General features: G+C 37.5%; 1 protein-coding gene across 10 annotated transcripts in view; it reads left to right on the top strand.

Annotated features, from left to right (window-relative positions):
• CASK (calcium/calmodulin dependent serine protein kinase) overlaps positions 1-21,551 on the top strand; it is a 381,795-nt gene that overhangs the window by 296,448 nt on the left and 63,796 nt on the right. For all 10 annotated transcript variants that reach the window (XM_058535677.1, XM_058535675.1, XM_058535673.1 and 7 more), the window contains 2 exons: positions 1,149-1,270; positions 19,924-20,001. In XM_058535677.1, the coding sequence (XP_058391660.1) occupies positions 1,149-1,270; positions 19,924-20,001 (200 nt within the window). The remainder of the gene's footprint in view (positions 1-1,148; positions 1,271-19,923; positions 20,002-21,551) is intronic.

The following is a 21,551-nucleotide window of genomic DNA, read 5'->3' as shown; positions in this document are numbered from 1 at the left end:
TTGGGCTGCATAATTCTTTCCTGTGGGGAGCTGTCTTGGACATTGTGAGATATTTAATAGCATCGATTAGATGACAGTATAGCACAACCTGTCCCCTCCATCACAGCTGTGACAACCAAAAATGTCTTCAGACATTGCCAAATGTCCCCCTGGCGGGCAAAATTGCTACTGGTTGAAAACTGCTGATCCAAGACTTACACGTGCAATGAGGCACTTATTGTTAAAATTTCTCTAACATTGTGTACACTAATGTTCTGAAGCCTAGCCTCTCGGGGTTCTTTTCTTTCTCTGGAGTATTGTGTGCATATTGTCTGCAAAGTAAAATAGGCCAGTCATTTCTTTAAGGCTGTGTAAGTGACTTTGTTACTACTCAGTATGTATCTTTCCCTACTGATACCTCTCTGGATTCCTGGTTATAAGAGGAAATTTAAAGAAAGTGACCACATTACCATTTGCTTTGCCCTGTAAAAATGATTTGCCCTGATATTTAATATGGTATTTGGAAGTGTCAGTCAGTATACTTAACCTTTTGTCTTTGTCTCCTGAATAAAAAGAGCCCATCAGACTGAGAATGATTTGGTTCCCTTGACTTTGTATGTAAAGGAAGGAAAAAGAATGGATTGGGATTTTTGTTGACTTAAGTGTGAGCCTTAAAAATCCTAAGAAGCCTATTTTACACAGCAGGAAGTCCCAGTTGAAGGTTTGTCCCTCAGATCTACAGCTGGCTTTACCGTCAGTTCTTGATGGAATGCACCTGTACGAAAGGCTCACCTGTATTATTTCTGTAATATTTTAAAACATCATGGGATCATGGAACCTGCACTCTCTTCCTGATATATAACTTGCTGCACCCAGATCTTCTAGTAGCTCAATTATAATTGATGAATTTCCTTAATTCAAGTAAGACAAGCTTCAATTTATTTTGAAAAACAAGGAGCACACAAATACATTAAGAACATAAACTCACTGAAAATACTCTATTCCTTAAGTGATGTGAAACTCATTTAAGTCTGTCCTTCAGTAAAGACATGAACCTTTGAAGTTCTGTTTGTTAGTCTATTGTTCTGAAGTGTAAGATTTAAGCTACAAAGGAAAGTTGGACATTGACTTTCTGTACTGGCTGTTTCTTTTCTGTTTGTTCCCCTTAGGAGCAGTCTCACAGGTGCTGGACAGCCTGGAAGAAATTCACGCACTTACAGACTGCAGTGAAAAGGACTTAGATTTTCTACACAGTGTTTTCCAGGATCAGCATCTTCACACACTACTAGATGTAAGTCTTTGTTTTTCTTTTTATTTTTTTTGATAAGTTGAATATTCAGCATACCTTTTTACTTTACATGAATTCCAGATGTCCATCATAACAGTCCTTTTTCAGTTGCCTTAAGTCTGTGAGAAATGTGGGAAATCATCCATTGTAGATTCATAAAAATAAAATATATTATATATAGTACAAATGCAATATAGCCCAGCAAGTCACAGTGAAAAAAATTATATATGTATGTTTGTATATGTGTGTGTATATACGTGTGTTCCTATTAGAAGAATCCATTGATCTTAGCTGTGATTACTTTTTATTGCTTTAAACATTGTTTTAAAACGTTGGACCTCAAGCATGAGTATAGGAGAGAGAAAAGATAGTGTGCAATGGACTGTTTTCACACACACATTTCATATTTAACATTGCTGGTTTTCATAGACTCAGTGTCTTCTCCTTAAAACACAAAAATATATTCCATCATTAAATATGACAGGTTCCATTGACAGCAGATTGAGATATAAAGAAAAATCAGAAGTTGAAAGTTCACATCTGCCTTCATTTCACTCATATTTTAAATAAAATGCCTTTCTTAGAGAACTTGGTTAACTTCAACAGTGAAAACTTTGTTAGTACATATTAGTCTTTTTGTAAGAAAAACTGTCCTTTAATAAAAGAATGATATTTGCTTTGGGTTGCTTAGGATTTTTTGGTGCGAAGTCTGATTAATTCACCATATGATGCAAAGTAAACTAAAGCAAAGTTTCCCAGAGTGTGTTCTACAGAACATTGCTCTGGGAGATAGTGATGGCTATTACCATGGGGGCCAGGGGAGTAGATCTTAAATTTATTGACTAAATAAATTTGGGAAATGCAACATTCTTTATTCCATTTATACAAATTCACAGTGGATGTTAGTATATTAACAGCTCTGAGATGTCCTATAGCAAAGAAACCTGATTAACTCTAATAGCATTTCTCAAACTAATATGGGCACAGAACTTTTATTTACAATCCTGTCGAATTGATGAGAACTGACTTGGGAAAAGCTAAGCTAAGAGTGTTGCATTATATTTCAACTTTACACTAAGTGCAATCATAGGCATCTAGCAGTTGCTTGTTTCCATAAATTTGATCAAATCAAATTAATTATCTATTTTTTTTTATTTTTTCCCCCAAAGCCCCAGCAGATAGTTGTAGGTCATAGCTTCACATCCTTCTAGTTGCTGTATGTGGGACGCGGCCTCAGCATGGCCAGAGAAGCAGTACATCGGTGCGCGCCCGGGATCAAACCCGGGCCGCCAGCAGCGGAGCGCGTGCACTTAACCGCTAAGCCACGGGGCCGGCCCTCAAATTAATTATCAAATTTTTAAATTTAATTTGGCTTTTTTATATAGTGTATGTGTGAATCAGGGATGACTAACTGCTATGGCATGCAATTTAAAATTTGAGTGGCTTAACAGAATAAAAGTTTATTTCTTGCTCACATCACAGTCTAACGGAGGTAGATGCAAGGGTCTCTTCCACACAGTCATTCAGGGATCCAGGCCTCTTCCACTGTGTGGTTCTGCCATCTCCCAGGGCTTTGGAATCTTCCACTGCATCCTTTGCACCCAGCCAGCAGATGAGAGAAAATGGAGAATTTTGCAGGTCAAGGTTAGAGGTGGGCTATATCACTTTTGCCCATATATCATTGGCAAGTACTAGTTACGTGCCTACCTAGCTGCAAGAGAGCTGGGAAAGATAGTTTTAAAATGTGCTAAGTGAAATAAGCTGGACAGAGAAAGACAAATAGTGCATAGTATCACTTATATGTGGAATCTTAAAAAAAAAAAAACGGCGAACTCATAGAAACAGAGTAGAATGGTGGTTGCCGTGGGGTGGGGGTTGGGGGAAACAGGGAGAGGTTGGTAAAAGGGTACAGACTTTGACTTATAAGGTGAATAAGGTCTGAGGATCTAATATATAATGTGAAGACTAGAGTTGATACTACTGTATTGTATAATTGAAATTTGCTGAGAGAGTAGAACTTAAGTGTTCTCACCAAAAAAAAAGATAAATATGTGAGATGATGGATGTTTTAATTAACTTCATTTTGGGAATCCTTTCACAATGTATACATTTGTCAAATCATCACATTGTACACTTCAAATATATTACAATTGTATTCGTCAGTTATACCTCAATAAAGCTAAAAAATGTGCTCAGGAAGATAAGGAAATGGGTCATCTCTTTAGTGTAATTTATCTTAAGTAATTTGAGGACATTTCAGATTAAGTTTATTTTAAATAGCTGTTAACTTTCCTTGGGAACCAAAAAGCCCTTGAAATTCATTCCATTTTGTGGATAGCTCCTAGCATTCCATTTTCATCTTCATCTTCATCTTCTTCTCCCCGTCCTCGTCCTCCTCCTCCTCTGTGTCCTCGTCCTCCTCCTTCATCATCATCATCATCATCGTTGTCGTTATTGTTATGTGTTATTTGAATTAGAGTTTGACCTCTATTCATTGGCTATTTAAATATGTATTGTTCTCTATCATTGCTTCGTATGATGCAGAAAGTTTTCACAGTTGTGAATTTCCCCCAGAAGTCGTACCCTTTACTAGAACTAATAAGTGTGGGATATTTGAAAGAAGCTGCAGCAGAGCGTGGAGGTTTGGTTTATTTCAGTGTAGTCAGTGGTTAGATCATTGCTAAGATTTACTCACCTTCTTTAGATCAACAACTTTTTGTCTTTTAAGGGCTAAGAGAAGCCCAAATTGGTTTTTGAAGTTGTGTTTTTCTTTCTAATATAACGAGGTATCTGAGCACACCAAGCTTGAGAATGCTGGGGAAATGCAAGAACATTGCTTGTTTCTGCAAGGAAGGACAGATATTCAGACGCAGACTAGACTTTGGAACTGAGCCAGGCCGCCACTTATTGCCCAATGCTCAACTTCTCAGACCTCGCTGAAAACATTTATTTTGAATAACTGCTGCATTCTTGGGTAGACATTGTCACAACTTCAGAAGTGACTCGTAGATTTTAGTGAGGAAAAACATGCTTAAAGTTCCTCTGAATTCTTATGAATTATAAACTTAAAGAAGTGTCTGCAGTACCAGCATTTGCCCTGTCATTGTATCTCAATTTGAAAAGGAGCTGGTGGACTGAAAATGAGCTATATCCAGTAAAAAGATGCCATGTCTGTGGAATTTTGCAGACAAGTGCTACACATGAACCCCAAAACTCTCCTGAAATAACTGACTCTAAGGCCGTCCCTGGGCAGTGTTGTGATGCATTTGGTTCTGAAGATCCAAACTGAGCCATCCTTCAATGAAAGCTTTAATCATCCTGAATGACATAAGCCATCATTAGAATGTGCCCTCATGATCTAAGCCCATAAATATGGTTCATAAAACTCTTATTTCAGAACTAACAGGCTACATTTCAAGAATGTAATCAATGAAGTATTCAAGTGGCTGCCATATGGAGAAATCTAACCATTAAAGAAAATTTTTAATATTTAAATACATATGGTATGCATAAAAAAAGGAACATGGTATGACCAACTCTTGAGAAGAAGCTTTTCAAACTTTGACGATTCATTTTTCTTCCTTCTAATGTTCCATACCCCATGTTTGGATTTGGATTGTTTTGTTTTGCAGAATCAACATTGGTTCTTTTTCAAGGATTCCAAGTAGTGACATCTGGTGGCATAGTTTTGTGGACCGTGGATTGATTGTTACTTAATCCCACTGAGCCGTTTTATGAAATATCTTTCTTATATTTCAATAATTCCTGTTAATTCAATAACACTCTAAATAGCTAAATTTGAGGCCATAATTTTTAATTTGACAAAAAGAAACAGGATTAAGTTCCTACAGAAGACTAAAGATCATCTAGTACTTTATTTGTTCTAGTCATGCCCCTAAAATAGCAACAAGTTCAAAGAAACATTAGAATTTGTTTGCAGGAAACAAAACATCTGTCATGTTGAAAGAATTTACATTAAAACAAAAGGAGAAATACTGTGGTTCCACTGAGGGGGGAAATGCTTTCTGATTTGAATTCTAGTAAAGAACATCTAGTTTAATCTGTAGTTAGAAATAGATCCAGAAATCTCTAAATGTTTGCTACCCAACCAGTTCCACCTGGCACACATATGCTGCTTCTCATTTTGTGGGGAGAAATAAAGAGGCTTGAAGAAGAACTGTGCTTGGTCCAGCTTGTTCCAATATGTCTACTTTTAAAAATTAAAAGCCCTGGTGCAGAGATGATCTGTGTATGAAATATATAGATCAATTTTAGCAAAATGCAATTTGGCATGTATATTAGTTTGCTAAGGCTGCTGTACCAAAGTACCACAAACTGGGTGGCTTAAAATAACAGAAATTATTCTCTCACAGTTCTGGAGGCTAAAAGTCCTAAATCAAGGTGTCATCAGGGCCATGCTCCCTCCAAAGTCTGCAGGGAAGAATCTTTCCTTGCTTCTTCCAGCTTCTGGTAGTTGCCTGCAATCCTTGGCATTCCTTGACTTGTAGATGCATCACTCCAATCTCTGCCTCCGCCTTCACGTGGCATTCTCCTCTGTATGTGTGTGACTCTGTGTCTCCACATGGCCTTCTTTATTTATTTATTTTTTTGTGTGTGAGGAGATCAGCCCTGTGCTAACATCTGCCAATGCTCCTCCTTTTTTTTTTTTTTTTTTTGCTGAGGAAGACTGGTCCTGGGCTAACATCCATGCCCATCTTCCTCCACTTTATATGGGACACCACCACAGCATGGCTTGCCAAGCGGTGCAGCAGTGGGTGCCCGGGGTCCGAACCGGCGAACCCCAGGCCGCCGCAACGGAGCGCATGCATTTAACCGCTTGCGCCACCGGGCCGGCCCCTCCACATGGCCTTCTTATAAGGACACCAGTCATTGGATTTAGGGCCCACTCTAATCCAATATGAAATCATCTTAATTACATCTGCAAAGACCCTATTTCCAGATAAGGTCACATTCTTTTTTTTTTTTTTTAATTTTATTTATTTATTTTTTCCCCCAAAGCCCCAGTAGATAGTTGTATGTCATAGCTGCACATCCTTCTGTTTGCTGGATGTGGGACGCTGCCTCAGCATGGCCAGAGAAGCGGTGTGTCAGTGCGCGCCCGGGATCCGAACCCGGGCCGCCAGCAGTGGAGCGCGTGCACTTAACCCCTAAGCCACGAGGCCGGCCCTAAGGTCACATTCTGAGGTTCCAGGTAGACGTGAATTTTGAGGACACAGTATTCAACTCAGTACAGCATGGAAAACTGGTTTTGTCCTGAATTGATTCTTCAGGTGTGAGTGCAAATTACACAAATCTAATATAAAATAATGAAATGTTACTTCATAATTCATTAATTAGGCTTTCTTGGGAATTGGTGTTAAAGTGTAGTTATGTCCTTTAATGATATTTTGAATCAGTTTTGGATTGGAATTTGTATGTGATACATTAGATGGTCAGATGATAGGTGTGTTTTTGATGGACTGAAAAATCAAGTTTTTTCCAGATAAAAAGCATTTTGTAAATGTTATTTGGTGGCGATAGTCTTCTCAATTTCTTGTAGAAATTTTCCTATTGCAGAATAAATGTTTACTTTGTAAGTCAACAGTGTTATAAAACATTGTTAAATGACACATTTCTCCCTCTCTGCCAAAGTTTGACAACTAAGTTTTAAACATTCACCCTCCCTTTGTCATACCTCTGAACAGCTGTTAGCATTTGTTACAGACTGCTGTTTCCGTAGTAAATGTGATGCCCCACCTAATTAAGATTATCTTTGTGAGAAGTCCTAAGATTATGTTTTCTAAAAACATAATCAATGATTAGATTAACAAAGCAAAAACTAACTGCAGTAACAATTTAGCAGTTTTTATATTAATTTATAAGTAGATTTTTATAATAGATTAAGTAATATTTTAAAATATTGCTTTATAAATAAATTGGTGTCTGGAATCCTCTATATTTTGTATTACTAACATCTTTATTATCATTTTTTACTGTTTAGGGAGAGTTAAAAAGTTTTTCCATCTGACCCAGAGTTAACACTGGAAAACTACAACTCTTGATTTACTGTTTTGCTTTTTTGAGATGATATTAAATTAGTAGTCATATTTCGGAACAGCATATTTTTAGAACTCAGAAGTTTCCTAAAGGGAAAAAAAAATGGAACTTCTGCAATAATTTGATGTTTCTGAGCAATTTGAGGTCTGAGAAGTAAGTTGATACACTCTTAAGTTTGGATCTTTAAATAGATTACCAGTCAGGAAATGCCAAAGCTAAGTTTCCCATGAATTTGTAGTCCAGTCAATTTGCACTTAAATATCTAGAATAATAAGGTTTATCTGAGGACCTTCAGAAGCTGAGCTACTGGTACCTTCTCAGGGTCCCATCCAGTCTTAAGAGTGAGCTTCAGCAAATATGAAACCAGCCAGGTATTGGGCCAGTGGTGATGGCCCTTGTGCTACTTGCCTCCTGGATCTGGAGATTGACGTGCACTGCTGCTCACTTTGGGTATGGGGGTCTCTCATTCCACTGTTTCTAGCTAGATGGGCAAAAACTCCCATATGTTTCCATCAGTGTATTGAAGTATTAGTGTCAGTGGAAAAGTACCACATGAAACAAAATTCCTGAGGTAAAGAGAGCTAGAAATATCATATGTCCTGAATATTTTCAAAGCAGTTTTTCTTTATTCTTAATGTAGATATCAATAAACTTAGCAAAAAAAAAAAAAGAGCTACTAAGTATCTGGTCATTTGTTAAGCAGCAATAGAAAACTAATACAACCAGAAACAAAGTAAAGATTATCCTCTCTTACCACTTCTATTCAACATGGGACTGGAGGTTCTGGCCAGTGCAGTAAGGCAAGAAAAAGAAACTCAAGGCATGCAGATTGGAAAGGAAGAAGTAAAACCATATTCTCACAGAGATATATTCTTGTATGTAGAAAATCCTAAGGAATCTACAGAAAATCTACTAGAACTAGTAGGCAAGTTTAGCAAGATTGCAGGATACAAGATCAACATAGAAAAATTAACTGTACTATATACAAGCAATGAATAATGTGAAAATAAAATTAGAGGAATATTTACTATACCATCAAAAAGAATAAAATACTTACTGAATTGAACCAAAAAAGTATAGGATTTGGATACTGAAAACTACAAATGTTGCTGAAAGAAAGTAAAGAAGATCTGAATAAAATAAATCTAAAAAAAAAAAGTTGGAGAACTAATTTCAAAGCTTACTGTAAAGCTGCAGTAATGAAAATAGTATGGTATTGGTGTAAGGATAGACATATAGATCAATGAAACAGAATAGAGTTTAGAAATAAACCCCCACATTCATGGTCAATTGATTTTCAACAAAGGTGCCAAGGTGATTCAATGGGGAAGGAATAGTGTTTTTTTTAAACATGGTGCTGGAGCAATTGGATATCCATATTCAATAAAATGAACTTAGACCCTTACCTCACACCACACACAAAAATTTCCACAAGATGGATCAAAGATCCATTGTAAGCTTAAAACTATAAAACTTTTAGAAGAAAATATAGGAGCAAATCTTCATTACCTTGGGTTAGGCAAAGAGTTCTTAGATACAACACAAGGGAACTTTTGGGGATGAAGGAAATGTTCTAAAACTGGATTGAGATGATGATTGTACAACTGTATGAATTTACTAAAAATCATCAAACTATACACTTACGATGGGCGCATTGTACAGTTTATAAATGGTACTTCAATAAAGCTTTTAAAAGTGAAAAAATGAGAAGTAATATATTTCCTTTTTATTTAAAAAAATCTATTTTACTGTTTTTGTATTATTTTAAGGTAAAGCACTATTGGAAGTTCCTTCCTTGTGCTATGGGTTATACTGCCCTGTGGATCCCATAATGTCATTTGTAGTCCATTGCTCCCACTACAACAGCAGTTTCCAATGTCTCCTGGCGTTGTCTCGGTGCCCTAACACCAATCCAGCAAAGCCAAGCTGCCTGCCCTCTGCAGTGCCTAAAGCCCACTGAAGGGGTCATCCCGTAGATTCCACAGGGTCTTTACACTGATTTCTTCATCTCAATGTTTAACTTTATGGCTGAGAATTTACCGTTTACTGACTTAAAAATGCTAAATTTCTTTTTCTCTCTCAAGAACTGTTTATTAACCAATAGGTAGTTGTGCCTTGTGGAAGAAGTCCAAATTGTCTTTTTTGTTTAAAAACGTTATGAATTACATAATTTTCTTTACTTTTCAATAAGGGGGGGCACCTCAGAGCAATATGTTTTAGTTTATTCTTTAGTTCATTTCTTCTCCTTCAAATACATATGCGTCATATCCCAAAGTTCATAACTTTTTGGCAGATTTTAAGTGATATAATATCTTTCTTTTTGTCTTTTTACTGTGGTAAAATATATACAACATAAAATTTACCATTTTAACCATTTTTTAATGTACAGTTCAGTGGCATTAAGTACATTCACGTTGTGCAACCATCACCACCATCCATCTCCAGAACTTTTTTCAGCTTCCCCAACTGAAATTCTGTAGCTGTTAAACAGCAACTCACCATTTCCCTCTCTCCCCAGCCCCTGGCAGCCACCATTCTACTTTCTGTCTCTATGAAATTTGACTACTGTAGGTACCTCCTATAAGTTGAATTATATTTTATTTGTTCTTTTGTGACTAGCTTATTTCACCTAACATAATATCCTCAAGGTTCATCCATGTTGTAACGTGTCAGAATTTCCTTCCTTTTAAGGGCTGAAAAATACTCCATTGTATGTATATACCACATTTTGTTTATCCGTTTCTCCAATATCGATGTTTTATGCTAGACAATTATATAATAGGAAAAACCAAATTCTCAAAATAAAGGTGTCCAATAGTAGGGAATTCAGCCTTAGTTCCATCCCCAGGCAATTGCTCAATCTGGGCTCCAAGTTAGCTACTATGTTATACATCTTTGTGAAAGGAATGTGTGATTTTCACTGAAAGTATTATTAACTACAGGAGTCCCTCTAGTTCCCTTATTTGTTCAGATGAATTACTTCTTTAAACAGGGATTGGAATTTACTCTAAAATACCAAGAATAATGAATCAGCTTGTCCCCATCATCAGTTTTTCCCACTGAGTACCATTCTCTTTTTATGGCACCATAGTCAACTTTACCAGAAGGCAAAGGAATGTTCAAAAAGCCTTCAAAGTGCAAAGCACTGATTCTTCTTCATGCTGTTCTCAAGAAAAGAGGAGGGGTTTCCCCCTAGAAAAGAATGTGATATGCTCAGTTAAAGAATGTTCCATGGAGTTGGCTTGCAGCGTTCACAATCTGAGAACACAGCTGCTTTCTTTTCTTTGTAGCCGTTCAAACGTTATCTCATAGAACCACTTCTGCCAGACTGTCTTCGTTTTGTTCTCTTTTAACTTTCCACAACAGAAAAATTCATTTTTGCCACAGCTACTTGTACAAATGCTTGGTGTTTACCTATGCAAAATGAAAGCCATATCATAAGTCAAAAATTATTGTACTGCATCAGTAATTAAAATATTATATGATACACCTAATGTAAATGTTTTCTTTTAAAGCAGCAAATTAGTAATAGGATATTCATTTAGTATAAATATCATGTAACTATTGTAAATGCTTCAAAAGAGCACGTTAAAAAATGAGGTTTTAACACTTTTAAAATGTTTAGTTTGTTTTTTTATGGAAAGGAAATTCACATCATAGTGAAATTTCTCACAGTTGGGCAAACTCTTGGATCTAGTATTAAAAAGCACCCCATTTCAGAAGATTTGGTTAAAAGCAATGCAAAGCCTGCCTATAGCATCTAACTGGTTGTTTTTCCTTATGTTTTCTTTTGCTTGCTCAAGAATAGGCACTATGATTTGTTTTTTACAGGGCTTAATTTTAGAGTTGTTTGCCAACTGAAAAAAGGCCTAGAGAACAGTCAAATTAGGTCATCTGAAGCCAGTGTTTGAGTTTCTCAGAAAGAGCTGCCAACTGACCAGAAATCTGCCACAGTGGCCTATATTGTTAGGCCACCAGAAAGACATTCTTTATAGATTAAACTAGAATGTCAAACAAGTCTTAATTTCTTGGATTCAAAAATAAATCCCTGTAAGTGCAATGTTCTAATGGAATTGAAACAAAAGCAGCTTTGTACACAGATAGTTAAAACTTAAACCCACAGGGCCTCCTTAGGTGTACTTTCGCTGTCAAGATCCAAAGTATTTTGCAACCCTTTCAGGAAATCTTGAATTGGCCCAGATGTACTGGTGTTTCAATTTCCTATTTGCTGTTAGAAGAAAACTTTCATAATAGATTTACTTAGAATAGCATATTACTAGGCCAGCTGGGCCCTTTCTTAAGACTTCAACTAAGGGTATATACCGCATCATGATTTTCTAAAACCTAATTTAAGCTAGCATTTCACTGCTATACTATAAGGCTAAAGCTGTTCTGGGACATCTAACTCAAGGGCTTCAAAGAACATTCTTATTGGCCACTAAATACAGTATACAGTCCATCAGATATCCATTTCTAACTGGAGCTACCCAGTATAAACTGGGCCATAGTATTGGTAGCAGCCCTGAACCTTTCTCCAGGGAAAATCTAAATTCCCGAGTGAGACTCGTACTACCTCATTACGGTCACTCGATTTGTAGATTCGACAGACTTTTTTTTTTTTAAGGAAGAAACAAGTTTAGTTTAAGATTTATAAAATTTGCTTTTCACATGTTTTCTGAACTTTTAGAAGGAAAGTTAGTACATAGTACAAATTGTGAAGGATAATGTGCAAATAAAATGAAAGTGCTCTCTTCAAATGAATGGAGTACATTATCTCCATGCAGATGGAGAGTCCTCTGCATGACTAATCTTTGAGTGCTTTCTCCAACTACTTAAAAAAAATTAAATTGATTTTTAGAAATTTTATGGAATACAAATTTTTAGGAAAAACAACTTTTAGTGCTGATAGAATAGGTATTTTTTTATGTCATAAAAGAAAAATGCCCTCAGTGATTTTAATTTCTTTTCATAAATCATAATATCCCAATGATGCATAGTTGTTCTTAAATTTGTAAGATGGACAGGTTATATAAGTTCTTCCCAAAGTTTAATTGTAGCTCCTTAAATTTTTAAAAATGCCATTTTCAATTTTGTAGTGTATTTCTTTTACACTTATGTTTCCCATCGTGCAATCTTTAGACTGCTCTTAAATATACTGCTCTTCTCTGAGTTTGGACTGTGTCATGTTTAATGATGCCAAAGATCTTTGAAAGGTCATTTTCATATTTTTAACCTAAAGACAGTGAGTTCATATATAAACTTGAACAGGAAAAATAGATTTTTAGATCTCATATTTTCTCCAATCTCTAACTTCACAAAATTGGCTCTAGTGCAGTACAGTAGTTGACTATCAGTTCCTTATATTTTAGTATTAAAATCACTTTTCCCTAACATTTTGCCAGATTTCAAATGTATTTTTAAAAATACTATTGAATATCAATGGCTGATCTGCTAGGTTCACTGAAAAGATGTGACACTGGAACTTTGTTCCTAATTGCCCAACTTCTTCAGAGACAGTTGACAGAAACTATAAAGAAAGTTCTTAATAAGATAGTCTGTGTTTCCAGAGCAAGTCATTTCAATTCACATTATTATTGTGCAGTATAAACTTGTGAACACTCTTATTATCTGTTTTACCAGGATCACAGACACATTTTGTTATATACTTTGCAGCTAAATATTTGACTCTTGGAAACTTTTTCTTTTCCAGCAGGGAGCTTCTTCAGTATCTTTGAAGTAAGTGCTAAGATGGTGGTTGCTAATGAACTTCAATGTTCCCTGCAACTCTACACACCCATATTCGTTATTTGGCCTATATCTGCAGTCTAGTTTCAAAAGTTATAATCTTTCTCAACTAACGTACATTCTGGTCCTTAGATTTGGTTTTCTCTGTGCTAAAAAGTTAGTGCGACACATAACCCAGTGACAGTAATTTTAGAGAGTCTCTGCCAACTATTCCATTTTAAATGTTGATATTGCTAAATGCTGTGTATAAACTATGAGCCAAACGGAGGCTTCTATTTGAGGACTAAAAATAAGAGAGTGAAATATAATGGAGTATGGTAAAAAATGAAACTTGATTTAGTGTTTTAAATGCAAATAAAAAGTGACATATTAACTGATTTTATCATCTTTATGTTTGGAAATACAATCACAGGAGAGTTGAATTTAATATTACCACAACTTTATTCTGCTTTTTTTAAAACAACCCATCTCAAATATAGAATGTGGCCTCCTAACGGAACCTTAAGACAGAAAGATGAAGCGTGTCCATGTAGTTGTGTGTGTGGTCGTATCTGACCCAGTGCCAGAGACTGGCAGAGAGCAGCCCTGTCTGCAAGTGAGACGGTGTGAAACAGTCTGTTCCTCTTGCAGCTGTTCACATTTCCTCCTTTTGCCTTGTTGTGTTTTTTTTTAATAAAAAGTGCTGAAGTTGGGTAATTATAATTTCATTAGAAAGAGAAAACAAACTGTAATAGATTCATTCTTGTTTTCTCTCTAGGGATAATTTATTAACATTCTTCTCTCCCTCTGCCTCACCCTCTACACCTCAGCTTTACAAATACACTTGATACCCTCAAAGTTCAGGAAAGCAAATAACAAAAGGAAATATATTTTGTCATTTCAGTCCACATCTAATTTAAGCTTCTAGAGCAGAGGTTGGCAAACTATGGCTCTCAAGCCAAATCCAGCCAGCCACCTGTTGTTGTAAATAAAGTTTTGTTGGAACACAGCCATGCCCGTTTATTTATGGATTGTTAATGACTGCCTTCGCATACACAGCAGGATTGAGTAGTTGTAACCAAGTCCATATGGCCCACAAAGCCTGAAATATTTACCATCTGGCCAGGAAAGGATTAGGGTTCTAACATTGTTTAACAGGGTAGGGCTTGTAGTTGATTGGCTAATAACTTTCAAGTCATATTTAGTGTATTTTTTTTCCTACAGCCTATAAATGGCATTTTCTACAGTTCTTTCCCCAATTATTTGCTGAAGGTGTCTCCCTGGCACAAGACTTTATGTATTGCTGAATTCTAATACCAGCTGAGGAAATGAGAGAACAGCGCCTCAGGAGGCCACAGTCTTAGTCCCTGCTGCTCTGGCTGCAGGACTGTGAGTGGTCACTTCACCTCACTGGACCTCAGCTTTCTCCTTCTTAAAATGGAGGGATCGAATCATGTTGATATCTAAGATCTCTTCTACTTTGAAAATTTTGTGAAGTAAGTCAGACTTGAAACATACAAAAAAAGGAAAAGGATTAAATATGGTCAACATATATATATATTTTTTTTTTTTTGAGGAAGATCAGCCCTGAGCTAACTTCTGTTGCCAATCCCCCTCTTTTTGCTGAGGAAGACTGGCCCTGGGCTAACATCCATGCCCATGTTCCTCCACTTTATGTGGGACGCCGCCACAGCATGGCTTGCAAAGCAGTGTGGGAGTGCACGCCCGGGATCCGAACCGGTGAGCCCCGGGCCGCCGCAGCGGAGCACGTGCACTCAACCACTTGTACCACCGGGCCGGCCCCAAAATATATTTTTTAATTTTGAGGGAAAGTTTTTAATTATGCAGGCAGGACGGAAGATAAATGATATCTGACTCCTAAAGAAACAAGCTAGGAAATAAGTATTCCCACTCTGTTTATTTTTATGTCACTCTGGTTTTTAAATAATATCTATTTACAGTTTCTATGCACCAGCTCAAATACTCATTTGTTTTTTGAAGAAACATGTATTAAACATCTACTGGGTACTCAGCCCCATGCTAGGTGATGTTACTGAATGTCAGAGAACTTGAGTCTGGTCATGGAAAAGAGAAAGAAGCATTTAAACAGCATGTTCTAGAATCATGTCCCTCAGGCAGCTAGTGCCCTCTTGGCTGTTGATGCCCTTGATGTGGCAGGCATCCAGATATTGGCTCTGTCCTGGGTTGCCTCTTTACCATCAGTGTACTCTGCAGCTGGCCTCAGCAGCACCCTCTTGGCTCCTGCCCCCAGGTGTTACCCCACAGCTACTTACTTCTGAATCCACTTGCTCTGTGCAGACAGCCCTCTTGGGCAGGGTTGCATCAAGATGGCTCCAGCCAGATTACATTCTTAGGCAGCTCCTTCACTCATGGGAAACAATTCTTGCCCCAACATACACTACAAGTGTGGGCGGCCCTACGGCTGTCCTCACCCTGCTGTCAAGGGCTGCCCCAGGTGGCCTCCAGCCAGGAAGGAGGCAGACATCAGTGTCTTTTCACTTGAGATCCCAAATGCCACATATCAAGCTGCTCCAAGGACTTGTCTCACACAGGGCTCCTTTCTGGTGCACCCAGATAGGCCTTGTAAGTTGCTGCAACTAAGCAAGCATCCCTTCAGAGAATGAAATAGTGAGCTCTCCTTGCTGGCACCTCCAGTTTCTATGCATGGTTCTTTTGCAGCATCCACCATCCTTCACTTTGCATGAGGGAGGGGGCAACTCCCTCTCTCTTCCTCCCCAACAAGAAGAAAGAGAAAAATCAAATACTTGCTCTTTTCATCCTGTGACTCCTACAGATTCCAGGCTACTGCCCCTGTAGGCAGAATAGAGTGCTGGGATGAGTATGGAGGGACTATTTTGGCCACCGTTCAGCAAGCCCTGGAGGGATGATCTGGCAGCTTCCTAGCAGACTTGGTGCCATTTACTTCCTATAGGTCTTAGCTGTGGGCTTTAGCTGCAAGTCCAAGACAATAGGCAAAGTCCCAAATGACATTATTCCACATATTCTTTATACATGATGGACTCTGGGAGAGGTAAAGGGTGATAAAGAAAGAGAAGCTGCAGCTTTCCTTTGTTCTCAAAACCCGACCACCTCTCACTTGCCCCCAGACCTTGACAAACTCCACCTGGATTTGAACTTTGAGTCCTGAATTTGATTTCGGAGGGAGCATACAGTGTGAAGATGACCCATAAGAATGAGAAGTTGAAAAGCTGCATATTTGTGACTACTGATTTAAAACACTTGAATGTTACACTGCGTTCAAACTTTTCTCCATTGATGACTTGTTATTTACCTGCTTTGCCACATTTCTCAAACAGTTTGTATTTGTTATGGGTATCCCTAAAATATTTTGAGTACCTAAGGCAAAAATACAGTCACAGAAATTGAGGGGGGAAATGAAGATTGGAGTGTTATGCGTACACATCCAGATAGTCCACAACTTGGGGCTGTTCACTGAGATCCTTTCCAGTTGGTATCACTGGGGACCAAACTACTCTTGGGTCCTCAAAGGGATCAAGCTGTCATGTTTCTGGGTCTTTGGTTAGACATGTCTTTGGAATCTGTGAGTTCTTTGATGACAAGAACTCTCTTTTTTCATCTTCGTAACCTCAGTAAATAGAACCCCACTGCCTAGTACATAGTGGGACTTCAATAAATATTGGATGGATGGATGGATGGATGGATGGACGGACGGACTGACGGACGAACGGGTGAACAAGGGGTCACTTCTTCCCACTGGTGGTGACAAAGTGAGCCGCTTCCCCGCCCCTCCCTGCCTTGCCCTTTTGGTTAATAAGCAGGCAGTTGAGATTTACCATCTATTCTTAGCCACATGAACACCATCCACTCCATCCAGTGCCTGCCTTGAGAGCTCCAGTCCTTTGCTCTCCTAGGAGCTGGAAGGGCAGAGCCCAGTGTCCCCATCTTGAGCAGAAGGCCCCTTCTTTTAATTCCTTCCTACTGTATCTGCCTTTGATATTTAGCATCCCACCACTAGTTCAACTGAACTTTGATTGAACGTGGGATGATTTGGATCAGGCCAGCCCAAAGGAGCAGAGGAAAGTTTGATCTGAGCACTTTCCTTGGAGCAGGGCCTTGAAAATATTGAAACTCCAGGCATCTGCAGCCTGTGAAGTTGTTGTAAAGCTAGAATGGTGGTTCTCACTTTACTACTCTATGCCTCAGTTTCCTCATCTGTAAAGTGGGAATAATAGGGGTATCAACCTTATAGGGTTGTTTGAAGTTAAATGAGGGGATATAAAGAACTTTGACTAGTAACTAGCATCTAGTAGTGCTCAATAGAAGTAGCAATTATCATTGTTGTTGTTATTAGTAGTAGTACTGTTACTCTCAACAGTTAACGCTGGGCGTAAGATTTACAGGTACCTAAGGAGTTTATTAAAGCACAGGTCTCTGGACCCCCTTTTCAAATTCTGATTCATAAGTCTAGAGTAGGGCCCAGGAATCTGTATGTTTAATAACCACTCCAGCTGATTCTGCTGCAAGTCCTCAAGAAACCACACTGACATAAGACCTAGGGACCCATCTTGGGCATAGTAAGACCAAGCCAAAAATAAAACATCTCCAGTAATAGAGTGAGAGCAATTCTGGGAGCTGTGGAATTTTTGTTGCTTTGTGAGTAAAAACTAATGTGCATTTATTAAATATGTAAACAGAACCTAATCCTAATCATAGTTGAAAAATTTGAAAGTAGTCTTAGTAATAGCCTTTGGTCAAGAAAAAGGCAAAACTTTTTGTGGTGAAATTCGGCCTTATAAAGTGATAGTGCTGGGGCCGGCCCGGTGGCGCAAGTGGTTAAGTGCGCGCGCTCCACTGCGGCGGCCCAGGGTTCACCAGTTCAGATCCCGGGGGCGCACTGACGCACCGATTGGCAGGCCATGCTGTGGCGGCGTCCCATATAAAGTGGAGGAAGATGGGCATGGATGTTAGCCCAGGGCTAGTCTTCCTCAGAAAAAAAAAAAAAAGGAGGATTGGCAGATGTTAGCGCAGGGCTGATCGTCCTCACAAAAAAATAAATAAAAAAGTGATAGTGCTGTCAGCGTGTAAAGCCTCAAATTAAATTTGCTTTTTTTCCCAAACAGTAGCATTCAAGAGTTTTAAAAATCTTTTTATTATTCATGTAGGTTTTTTTATTTTGTTTGATTATTAATATTATGACATGTCAGGTGACAGCTATGTCTATTTTTTAAGTGTTATGTATTTTAAATGTGTTTTTTTAACTTACAGTTCTTTACTTTTAGGGGGTTTGGGTTTTTTTCTATTTCTATTGTATATGTACAATATTTCATTTATCTGTATAGACTAGTCTGGGAACCTAACACTATGTAAACATTATTTCTATGGGAAAATATATTCCCTAGTTCCAAATCTCAAAATTTACAATCTTTAGAAGTAGAAATCATGCAGAGGGTGGAGACTGCCCATATGTATTCTGTAGGGATTTGAGCAAACTTCTGTGAACCACCCACATATCACTAGTTCCCTACATGTTAATATAATATTTTAAATAAAGCAATATCTTACTAGCCTACTTATGCTATTTAACCTCTGATTTAGTAATGCTTTCTTAATGTCGTCATTTAAAAATGGTCACTGCTTGGGGGGCCAGCCCGGTGGCATAGTGGTTAAGCTCACATGCTCTGCTTCGACGGCCCAGGGTTCTCAAGTTCGATTCCCAGGTGCAGACCTACTCACCGCTTATCAAGACATGCTGTGGTAGCGTCCCATATATAAAGTAGAGGAAGATGGGCACGGATGTTAGCTCGAGGCTAATCTTCCTCACCAAAAAAAAAAAAAGGTTACTGCTCTGTCTTCATATTGCTAGAATTAGGCATTTTTTAAATTTATTTATTTTATCATTAGGCATTTTTATATATGGTGTGGCCCAAATATTTACACATCATAAAGCTTTATCTTGTATCAGGATAAACAAACCTAACTGTAATCTGAAGAATGTTTACAGTCAGTATTTAATCTCTCACCTAGCATTGTTGTGCATAGTAGGGAAGGAAAAAAAGAACAAAACCAAAACCAACCCCAAAAATCCCCACCTGTTTTAGAGAAGTTAGGAAATAGAAGTGGCAGACTTGCCAAGGTCATTTTTAACTTTTCACCTTTCAAAGCAGACTGTTGAATGAGATATTTCATCTGAGGTAGAAATTAATAGTTTAATTGCATTTCTGCACTACAGAGATTTTCCTCTAAAGAATTAAATTCATTTTTCTTCAAAAAGTTAAATTTTGGATCTTTTAGGCTTGTGGGATTTTTAAAATAGTCTTCTTATACTCTGTGAATTTGCCAACTAAAAAGGAAAAAAGTTTATGTCCTTGATTCCTGCTGAAGGATGCCAGCACTGATACTGTTAATGAACTGCCCTAGCATAAACCTTTTGTGAGAACATTCCTTCCTAGAAGGGGTTGGGTTTGCCCTTTCCCAAGATTTAGATTTCTGTGAAAATTTTTTCAGAAGTGTCTTGGCCAGAAAGCATTCTTTCATTTTACTCTATATTCATCTTATTTAATGTTGCTTCTATCAGAGGAAAAAAATAATGAGATTACTGAAATATTGACGAATTTAAAGTGACAAGGAAACTACCACATTGACAGAATTTTGGCCCGTCTGTTTAAAGCTGATTTTTTAAAAAGATATGCATAAGACTGATACTTCGACAAGTTTCATTGAATGAATAGGAGATTATTAACAAGAAGATCCCACTGAAATCATCAGCCTGCCTTTTTAAGAGGAAAATATTGTTTAGTAAAATAAAAAATATGAAGCACTGAATTTTAGCAAAGAATTATGAATGTTGATTGGATTTTCTTCTTTGCTTTTAGCTGTATGACAAAATTAATACAAAGTCTTCACCACAAATCAGGAATCCTCCAAGTGATGCAGTACAAAGAGCCAAAGAGGTAAGTGATATATTCTGTAAATGTATTTGGGTATCATATTTGCTACCTTTATTGAAAACATTTCTGCTGCACAGTAAGAGGCAGTTTCCTTGGAGTCACAGTTGGACCATTATGCTCAGATTTAGTGTTTCTAAGTTTATCACTGAGCATTTACATACAGAAAAGAAAAAAAAAATCTCAGCAGCAACATTGCCTAGATTTCTAGTTCTGGTTCTGCTATGTCAACTTTGAACACATTAACATATCAATTTTACTTCTCTTTTTTTTTAAAAAAAGGTAAAAGGTATTTTACTGTACTTGGTGGAAATAGACACTCTATGAAAATTTGAGTTGCTTTTTTAAGGTAGTAATGTTTGAAAGTTAAATATCTGTAGCAATTAAATATACTGAGTTCAGAGAGAAGTCATTTTTATAAATTGTCAGTGTACATCCTGTATCTGTCAAAAACTTATTTTTAACTTTTTTATTATAGAAACATGACATTGCAGAAAGTTTGGAAAATAGAAATTGATCCGTAATCCCATCACCCTAGCACAGTAATTTTCATTTTTGCATATCCTTTTCCAATCACTATCCATTTGTATATAAATTTTATATAGTTGCAATCAAAATGTATCTTTTTTTTTTAGCCTGACATTATATAATAAGCATTTTTCCATGTTTCTACTTAATCTTCATAAATCTAAATTCTAATGAAGGCATAATTTTTCTTTGCTATTACTAAATTATAATGAATTAGCAATTCTTCCATTGTTAGACACCTATTTTTTCTTTCACTGTTTGATGTTATAAAAATCTTTATGCAAATATACATTTCCCTTTAAAAAATGATTTCTTATAAAGTGAGATTACTAAGTGAAAGAATATGAAAGACATAAGACTGTACTGGAAAATGTCGTATATTCACTGAGAAACAAGACCGAGGACGTGGGGACTGCTGGGCCCCATGTGGTCAGGGCACCAGCCAGGAGAGATTCTCTCTGACTTAGGACACCATACCTCAGTATTTAAAATCATAAACTGTGAGAGTAACATGGGACCAGAAAGAGTATATAGTTTCATCCTTTCATTTCACTGGTAGAGAAATGCAAAGCATAAAATACACCAAGGAGAAGTGTCTTATCATCATTAAACAATGTGAATTAACAGCAACAGGTAACCAGCACTCCTTAAGGGTGTATTTAGATAAGAAAGAAACCCTGCCATTTTTGTTTGTTTTTTTGGTCTTCCCTGAGAAGGTGGTTGAGTAGCACATAGGTATGCCGCTGAAATCTAAGCCTTAGGCTAAGGGACCTCATAGTCTCCCTTCCTGCCCCGGTATTAAGATTCTCTGAGGTGAGGTGAGAGATTCCTACTGGATGGATGACTTGTGTGCTGCTGACATCCAGTCCTGCTGAAGCAATCCTTGGCTCAACTTTGGGAGCTGAGTGCAATGTGTATGACCGCTCTGTGAGTCCAACCATCTACACGGGACTGTAGCGGTATGCTTCCTCCGAAAAAGAACAGAAGCTTTCCCCTGGACTCATATCACATAATCAAATTTTAAATGG

This window comes from Diceros bicornis, chromosome X (assembly GCF_020826845.1).
Source record: "Diceros bicornis minor isolate mBicDic1 chromosome X, mDicBic1.mat.cur, whole genome shotgun sequence".
In the NCBI taxonomy this organism is placed as follows: Eukaryota; Metazoa; Chordata; class Mammalia; order Perissodactyla; family Rhinocerotidae; genus Diceros; species Diceros bicornis.
Note: the sequence above shows the minus strand (reverse complement) of the source record. Positions and strands in the feature narration are given on the sequence as shown.